This window comes from Alosa sapidissima, chromosome 1 (genome assembly GCF_018492685.1).
Source record: "Alosa sapidissima isolate fAloSap1 chromosome 1, fAloSap1.pri, whole genome shotgun sequence".
Lineage (NCBI taxonomy): Eukaryota > Metazoa > Chordata > Actinopteri > Clupeiformes > Clupeidae > Alosa > Alosa sapidissima.
In genome coordinates, this window is record NC_055957.1 from 7,149,715 (window position 1) to 7,159,714 (window position 10,000).

Below are 10,000 nucleotides of genomic sequence, written 5' to 3' on the forward strand. Positions count from 1 at the left end.
TCAATAAAGTATCTATCTATCTATCTATCTATCTATCTAAGGAGTCATTCTATAGAACTGAACTGTTCTGATGAGAGGCATTCTATAGAACTGAACTGTTCTAAGGAGTCATTCTATAGAACTGAACTGTTCTAAGGAGTCATTCTATAGAACTGAACTGTTCTAAGGATGGAATTTCCCCTGGGGATCAATAAAGTATCTATCTATCTATCTATCTATCTATCTAAGGAGTCATTCTATAGAACTGAACTGTTCTAAGGATGGAATTTCCCCTGGGGATCAATAAAGTATCTATCTATCTATCTATCTATCTATCTAAGGAGTCATTCTATAGAACTGAACTGTTCTAAGGATGGAATTTCCCCTGGGGATCAATAAAGTATCTATCTATCTATCTATCTGTCTAGGAGGATTTTGAACTTTCCCCTGAAGAGGAAATTGCCAGCTCACACACCAGTCCACAAAGACAACACATTTGTCTGTCCGCCAGCAACGTGGCCCCTAAATGGCTTCTGAAAATGTGGCCAGAAGTAAGCAATTTGGATGCCGATGATAGAGATGATGGAGGCTAACTAGCCCCCTGTGTACGAGGGGTACATATTACAGGTGACAGGTAAACAATAACAAATCATATCAGGGACTTTCAGAGGCGTTTTCTGTTTTTTTGCTTTTCATGCTTATACCCTGAACTCCTCCTTGATCTGACTGGAGTTGGTCTGGGGGTCCAATCGGTTCATCTCGTAGTAGATGGAGCGCAGCTGATTGGCTGGGATGGTGGTGTCACCGCAGAGGCATGCCTCCAGAATGGCGTCGTGGTTCTCAAAGTGAGGAGCGGGGCCTCCTAGTGGGGAATAGAGACATGGCAGGTGGGGCGCAATGAACAGGACGAATTATTTTTTTGTTCCTATTTTTTTGTTCCTATCCTATATTATCTTTAATGATGCCTTTCTTTTTTGACGAGGAAAATCATAGAATAGATAAATAGCCACACACAAACATAGTCATAAACTGACCGATATAACATCTGATCCAGCAGATCGAGACGGGAAACGTAACATGGAACCAAAATGCAGAAAATATATTTTAACGTTACCATTTTGCCAACTTGGTTCCCAAGTGGGGAATGACAGAATACGTCTGAGAACCACTGCTCTACCAAAACCTGACTGCATCACTTATGCATACTGCATCACAGTGCCAGTATCCTGCCTGGGATCTGTACCGGTAATCTGGAGTTTGGACCAAAGATCCTTGATTACTAGCAAGATAGAGCAACGTAATTCGTTACTATGGGAGCAAAACGGGACAGTTCCGGTCTGCATAAGTGGGAGTGTCACCTTACGTCACTAAATAAACGTTCTCTCTTAACAGCAACCCTCTCTGGATGGACAGAGCTGTGTCAGCTCACACTAGTGTTTCCACCCTTACAGCATTGTGAGTGTCTCTTGCTCTGCGTGTGCGTTTCCTAAGCAACTGGGAGCCTAACGCTCCCTCAGGGTGACTAAGGTCCCCGCTAGAGAGGAGGGGGTCATGAGCGCGCTTCAGAACACTCAAATGGGACCTTACATGGCCATGCCGGACCACAGTCATCATTTCCTGTGTAAACTTGTGTACAGTGGACTGGAGACTGGGCTTACAGCACTGTGATGCATGCTGACGCCTCTTTCCTGTCCTGTCACCAAATTAGCAGCCTCTCTGATCTTCTCTCAGACTGGGGCTGTGAAGCCGTAACACCTCCTTCACGCCACAGCTGCTTTATGCCGCCATCGGGTCCAAAGGAGTGGGAGCGGGATTTCACGCACACACACACACACACACACACACCTCGTAATGTGTCTCCTAATTTGCCGTGAATTTGTCATGCCGAAAGCCTCTCCTGATTATAGTGGTTCATGCTTCCCCATGCTCCCACCAGTCTGCATTGTGGGAAAGGCTGATCCCTTACGGAATATCACTACCTTTCCTATGCAGTCACTATGGGTTTCCTATGCAGTAACTATGGTTTCCTATGGGTTTAATGCACTATGGTTTCCTATGGGTTTAATGCAGTAACTATGGTTTCCTATGGGTTTAATTCACTAACTATGGTACCCCATGGTAATGGTGATCACCATGCTCCTAACCACAGTACTACTATGGTTTATGCATAGTTCTTCATAGTAGCTTTGGTAGCACCATGGCTCCCCTATCGCACTTCATGGGGCCTGTGGTACTATTACGGTTTTAACATGATAACCGTGTAACTACTATGTTTTTTAACAGTCACAAATATGGGTATTGGGAACCATAGTGTATTTAACACGGTATTACCTTTTCTTTGATCTTGACAGAAAGCTCTTTGGTCATTCATATATACATTATTACTAGGTGTGCGCCGATACACTCAGCCCACGAGACGAGACGAGACGATACATGATATTAGGCTCACGAGAATGAGAGATGAGACAATATTTTAACACTATTTTTAAGAAATCTCCAATGATGAAATATATTGCTGGAAAAATAGCCTTTTATAGACTGAAAGTCACAGAATGCAAAACAATCCAGGTATATTTTGAAATGTTTTTAACTAGTGATATTTATTTCAGACCGAGTCTGAGTACTTTGTTTACTTGCTGATACTGATATTTCTACCACAAAAATAATTAAGCTAATTCATGGAACACGTAGTGAAACCATAGACCCCCCCCCCCCCCCCCCCCACACACACACACACACACACACACCACCACCACACACACACACACACACACCACCGCCATACACATACACCACCATTACACACACACACACACACACAACAGGGGAGAGGAGCCCATCACTGCATGATGGAAATCCTTTCTGAAGTGACATTTTGAGAGGATGTTTCACAAACAAACTAACGGGCAGAAGAACAGAGGCAACAGCTGGGTCATCAGATGACATCACACGCGTTAAAGCACTGACCCCTGTGCTAAAGATGTTATTTGTCAGACGTGACAGTTTCTAAAATGTCAGTGAGCAAACGCACCGCAAAAATGTCCCTTTAATGAGGGCTCACCTGTCACTGTGTGTGTGTGTGTGTGTGTGTGTGTGTGTGTGTGTGTGTGTGTGTGAAACAAACTGCTTGTGATGTTAACATGTCATTTCCTGTGACAGATCCACGTGCCCATGAAAGGTAATCAACAGCCACGGGTGAAGCTGATGCAAACACGATCAAACGCCTCTGAGGCAAACACACACACACACACACACACACACACACACACACACACACACACACACACACACACACACACACACACACACACACATACACACACACACTGCTGAGAGCTGAGTGGGTTTAGGAAGAGGTCGCTGCTTATTCTCAAGTCATCAGTGGCACATTCCCCCATTAAGACCAATGGTGCCTGGGATTCAGTGGAATTACAGAGAAATGGCGTGGAGAGTGTGTGGAGCACGGCATCCAGATGGTGTGTGTGTGTGTGTGTGTGTGTTTGTAAGTGTGTGTGTGTGTGTGTGTGTGTGTGTGTGTGTGTGTGTGTGTGTGTTTGACTGAGAGCATGTGATAATGTGTGTGTCGTACCTCTGTCTGAACCATGTTGACGCGCCGTGATCGCAGCTCTCTCACACAGTTGTAGATGTCGACCACGCCCTCTCGCTCCGCCATATCAAGCATGATGTCAATCACAATGAAGCAGCCGGTCCGGCCCGCCCCCGCACTGCAGATAGACCAATCACAACACAAGCTAAGACAGGAAGACAGCGCCAGTCTGTTCATTATTGGTCCATTCTTTACTGAGTCCTGCATACTCACTTGTGACATGCCAAATATAAGCTGAATAAAAGTGCTACACTTTATTGTTCATTATATATAGCACTTGTAATAATGTGGCACATCCCATTTAAATCATCTGTGTTAAAGGAGAATTCCGGTGTGATATTGACCTAAAGTGTATTGAAACATGATACCGAGTGTGAACGTATGTCTCATAGCCCATCTCGGCTTGTCCCCTGCACTCCAAAATCTGGCGCTAGTTAGCCGATGCTACCAACAGCTTTTTCAATAGTGGTGCTTCGGCATCGGGCTAGCCATGCAAATAAATCACTGTTTTACACCCATTTACAAGGCTCAATGTATCTCCACACTTCATTGGTAGACTTCCGAGGGCCCTGACATTTAAAACGAGACATTGAGAACTTTGAAAAAGCACTGGTAGTTTACTTACAAGACGATTTATACAGACAGTATCTTCACAAAGTTTAGCGTTTGCAGCCATCTTGAATTTAGTCACGATAAGTCGAGCAACGAGTAAGAATGAACAGGTATGATAAGGGATCAGATTCCAAAAATAATTCAGTGGAAATGCATGGATTCCAGTTGCTGCTACTGGAAGAAACTGGAATCCATGCATTTCCACTGAATTATTTTTGGAATAATCGGTATCATGTTTCAATACACTTTAGGTCAATATCACACCGGAATTCTCCTTTAAGGTGTAGTAATGTGTGAGAAATATTACATGTTTAAATACCTCTCTATAACCCTAATATTCCTCATATAACACCTCGTGTATTATTTAGCTTTTAGTCCACAGTAAAACCCAGTCATAACATGTTTAAATACCTCTCTATAACCCTAATATTCCTCATATAACACCTCGTGTATTATTTAGCTTTTAGTCCACAGTAAAACCCAGTCATAAAACAATTCATAAAACACCTTCCCTTCCATGACTGAGGAGTCCCCCTCCATAAAGGAGAGCGAATGATAAGAGTCAGGATGTTTGAGTAAGACAGTAAGTTTAACACACACACACACACACACACACACACACACACTGACACAACCTTTCAAAGGAGAGCAAATGAGAAGAGTCAGGGTGTTTGAGTAAGGCAGTCTACAGTCAGACAGTTCAGAGTCACACAGTCAGACAGGCATACAATACTGCCACTTAAATCACAATTCGTACAAATAGTCAGCTATCACACGATTACATTTCATACAAATAGTAGACTATCACACAATTGCCGTAAAGCAATTTCTGATTCTCAGAGTCGGGGGAGAGCATGTTGCAAGGCTTGTTCTCTGTAGATGGCCAGGCTACGGCAGTGGAAGGCACACAATTCTCCCTGTAACGAGTTAGTTTACCATCAAATGACTGTGAAGCTGTTCCATTAAGGTGAGAAGCTGGCACAGGATGCCTTTAAATGTTCCCTCCTGAAACTGCTGGGGATGCTGGGGTGTTCAGGGGCCATTTCCTTTCATCCCACATTAATAATAATTTAATTTTTTATCCTTATTATCTCCTCTACATATAATGTCGATGTCACAGTGTCACATTAAAAATTAATGTTTGTTGAAGGACTTTATATTTGAAAAGCCCACATGAATGTTTAATGAAGAAGGTTGTAACTGGATTCATACTTAAATCAGAAACAACAAATTATGAAAAATGACTGGGAATAATTCATACACACACACTCACTCACACACACACAGACACACACAGACACACACACACACAGAAAGCCCCTGCAGCTACTCTGCGTTGACCTCTCCACGTGGGCGAGACAGTGTGTTAGAGCCGTCCCTCTTTAGTGTGGGCGTCATGGCGATCGTTGCCTGGTGACAACTCCATCCTAGGGAGTGACTGCCAGGCGTGACCTCATTCCTAATTGGGGTCACTTAACCCCCCCCCCCCCCCCCCCCCCAGACATGACACCTCCGAGAGGCCAGAGAGACTGAGGCAAGATGGGGGGGGGGCTTCCATGCAGCAAGAGGTTACAGACTCCCCATCCCACCCAGCAGAGGAGAAATGAGAAAATGGGTGGCCTGAAGCCAATTCTGACTCTCCTGTGTGTGTGCGTGTGTGTGTGTGTGTGTGTGTGTGTGCGTGTGTGTGTGTGTGTGGGGGGGGGGGGGTGTTTGAGGAGAGCTGAAACGCTTTAGAAACTTTTCCTTGTAGTGGGGACAGTCACCCACACACGCCCACACACAGACACAAGTCACCCACGCCCACACACACACACACAAGTCACCAGAGGCGTGTGGGGTAGAGGAGGAGGAGGAGAGGGGAGTGTGTGTGTGAGGTGACCCACCTGCAGTGCACTACCATGGGGCCGGCGTTGGCTGGGTTCTTGGCCTTGACGCGCCGGACGAAGCCCAGCAGGCCAGTGGCGTGGTATGGAACCCCGTGGTCTGGCCAGCCCGTGAAGTGGAACTGACGGATCTCACGGATCTCATGAGCGCCCCTCTATGGGATGCACACACACCCAAAGTACCGCACACACACACACCGGATACACACACACACACACAGAGACACACACACACACACACAAATACACATGCACACACACACACATACACACACACAGAGACGCACACACACACACACACACCCAAAGTACCGCACACGCACACATACACACACACCGGATACACACACATACACACACACACACACACACACACACACACACACACACACACACACACAGAGACAAACACACACAAACACAATAAACACCAGATACACACAATACAAACACACACATACACACACACACACACACACACACACAATAAATACCAGACACACACATGCACACACATTTGATACACACACAGACAAAGAGAAAAACACACACACACACACACACACCCAGATAGAAATAGAGAAAAAAAAGAGGGGAAAAGCATTTAGTGTATTGAACATATACTACTGAAATAAGTAGTGCTTGTCTCTTTGGGGAGTGATTGTGCTGAAGTGTGTTTTTTTTCTCCATGAGCTCACTTTCTCCACAGCAAAGGTCCTGATGACACACACACACACACACACCAAGGTATCTGCACATTTTCCAAGTGCAAATTAAGACCTTTTCAAGACATCATAAGACTATACCACGGCTACATACGACAACTTAAAATTGTTTTATGCAACAGTTTTTTTTTTCTACTAATTTTAACCCAATTTTGGATGTCTACAGAAGTTACGAAATATATTTTGGCGAAAGAAAATTAATTGTGTGAATTACCTTCACAGCTATAAATGCCCAATTTTAGGGTCTGGGCTGCTTGCTTTTGAAGCTGGCTGTACATATCTGGTTGTGCTTACTGGCTGAGACTGACTGTTCTTCACCTGTATCTGTAGTAGCCTACTTGCCAAAGACTTGTGCAAGTAATTACTTGTGTAATTACTTGCCAAAGACATGTGCACTGGACTGGATTCCCTTCAATATTTTTTTTCCAAAGTTAGACTAAGCTATTTACATATTTTAATAGGCCTACTTTATATCATTTACTATGTGCATCTATTCCCAATCCCATATGCATCATATGTCCCATATACAGCACAGCAAATTACAGTTAATCCACTACTTTACATTTTGCATACCAGTTGTATCTAAACAAACCAAAGCTTGACTGAAATATTGTAAAACATTGTTTTGTTTTAAATTAATTAAGAGAGAGGTCCTCCTCGGATCCTGCTGAAAACTGCTGGTTTCATCTCAAGCACGCATGTATTATGAACGCACGTTTTTTTTATGTAGCAGTCGCCGACAATCAAAAAAAATATGCGGTTATATTTCACAACTTTTGCGAAGTAGGCCTACTGGGAAAGTCTGGCAAACAAGCTGCTGACAGATATTAGCCTACAGGTATTATAACTTAGACAGATATTTTCTTCCCTAGGCTAGGCCAGCAACACACGCTGGAAAGATGTAAACAGATCAACTTAACATGTACAGTATTTCCTTCTGATTTCGTAAATGGAAGTCAGTCCGTGGTTCCTTCATAAATTGCGCAGCAAATTATCAGACGAGTGACAGAAGCACTGCACATAATTTGACCAGCAGTCTTCGCGTCCATAGTTTGTGAAACCATGCTGCATTCGAGCAAAGATTCTAGATGCCCAGCGCAACTCCAAAAAGGAGGACAAATAGCGTCCGGCTTGAGGCTGCGCCAGACGCTGGACAGGACTTTTAAAATCCATATGTCCGGCCTAAATTCGAACGTATGGCCACCCTATCGCTAACTGGCTTATCAACTTTCTCCCGCTCACGTAGGCTACCTGTGTATCTCTCAGGCCTCGGCTACACCACGAAAACGTCAGGCATATTTGTACATATTATTACCGTTTTCACACCTTTAACCACACCCGTGAAAATAATCTTCACTCTGCAACCACTACACTTCCTCCCGTAGCCTTATATAGTCACTTATACAATAGCGTTCGGATGGATGGAGACATTTCACTCGCTCTCTTGCGCTCGCTCACTCGCTGGCGGTCCCATACGCAAATTTAATACCTCCCTTTTGAAAATTTAAGACATCCCCGACAATTTAAGACTTTTTTAGGCCTTAAAAACCGAAAGTTGTATTTAAGACTTTTTAAGACTTTTTGAGGATCCGCGGGAACCCTGACACACACACACACACACATTTCTTCTTTATGAGCTCACCTTCTCCACAGCAAAGGTCCTGATGACGTACTCAGACAAGAGCTGCGTCTCAATCAGAGTCACCTTCATGTCCCTGTAGAGCTCAGTGTCATCAGGCCAGTACTTACAGCACTTCACCTGTGGGACAGAGGCACACACACACACATACCATTTAGTACACACACACACACACACACACCATAGACTGTATAACAACTGTCAAGAGCAGCTAGAACTGCAAACATCTTGGAATAGTCTACATAACTGATGATGCATCTTAAAACCCTGAAAAGCACTTCTCCTTAAAACATTGTTTTCCCCCCATAACACCATTCTCTCTTTTAGAGCCGTGCTGAAGCCATCCCCCATCTCCTCCATCTCCTCCATCTCCTCCATAACACCCATCTCTCCTCCATCTCATCCATAACACCATTCTCTCTTTTAGAGCCGTGCTGAAGCCATCCTCCATCTCCTCCATCTCCTCCATCTTTCCCCCATAACACCCTTCTCTCCTCCATCTCCTCCATAACACCACCATTCTCTCTTTTAGAGCAGTGCTGAAGCCATCCTCCATCTCCTCCATCTTCCCCATAACAGCGTTCTCTCTCCCAGAGGTCTGGGCACCAGTCAGAGGCAGGAAGTCATTTTCACTCCATTCCACTCTGAATCACTTAGAATGGGAATGGAATCATGATGACAGCACAGCCTATAAAACCCACAATGGCCAATCATGAATCACTTTACTGATGGGTCCACACGAACATTCACCAATCGGCTTCATGTTTCATGCAGAACACTCCTTCCATAGATATGCGTTGGTAAATATGATGAATAGCTGATGTAATTGAAAATGCACAGCAGGTCCTAAATGAAACAAATCACTCTATACTGCTATACTGGAGGACCAACCCAATATTAACTATGCAGGGAGTCATTGCATTCAAGGCAGTGGTTCACTCCTGATCCTCTCCCAGTGGATAAAAACAGAAACACTAAATGCAGAGATCACAGACACATGCGCTAGACACACATGATATGGTGAGACTATAAGAGCTTCCAAACCCATTTCATATTCAAGTTCAAGTTCATTCCTTCATGTAGCACCATAACAATGAGCCCTGAGGGGTGTCACAGAGAGTACTACAGCCCCGGGGGCAACAGGGCAACAGAATACTACAGCCCCAGGGGCAACAGCAAGGCAAGATGGAGGCAACATCACTCCTCATAACCTGGGGCAGACACGGAGGCATCTGTTTATCTGTCTGCATCTCTGAGGCCTCACACACACACACACACACACACACACACACACACACACACACACTCACACTCACACTCCACGCATTAAACAAGCACTTCACTCTTTTGTCATAGAAGGTCAGATCTGCCTGCTGTTTTAACGTTGATGACAAGGACGAGGTGATGGATGAGCCCATGGAAACGTCAGAGCCTAATAAAGTCTGATATTTAAATAAAGCAGTGGTGTTTTGAGTGGGTGTGCTGGCTTGTTCATCAACAGCACACGTACAGTAAATCAATAGACTGCTCTCAGGCTGAGACGGTGTCAGTC

The 10,000-nt window shown here is 44.4% G+C and overlaps 1 protein-coding gene across 1 annotated transcript in view; it reads right to left on the minus strand.

Annotated features, from left to right (window-relative positions):
* Positions 1-10,000, minus strand: part of LOC121709540 (receptor-type tyrosine-protein phosphatase mu-like) — a 173,209-nt gene that overhangs the window by 6,176 nt on the left and 157,033 nt on the right. The window contains exons 26-29 of the mRNA XM_042093002.1: positions 8,452-8,568; positions 6,085-6,239; positions 3,548-3,704; positions 684-812 (exon numbers count right to left, since the gene is read on the minus strand). Of these exons, the coding sequence (XP_041948936.1) occupies positions 684-812; positions 3,548-3,704; positions 6,085-6,239; positions 8,452-8,568 (558 nt within the window). The remainder of the gene's footprint in view (positions 1-683; positions 813-3,547; positions 3,705-6,084; positions 6,240-8,451; positions 8,569-10,000) is intronic.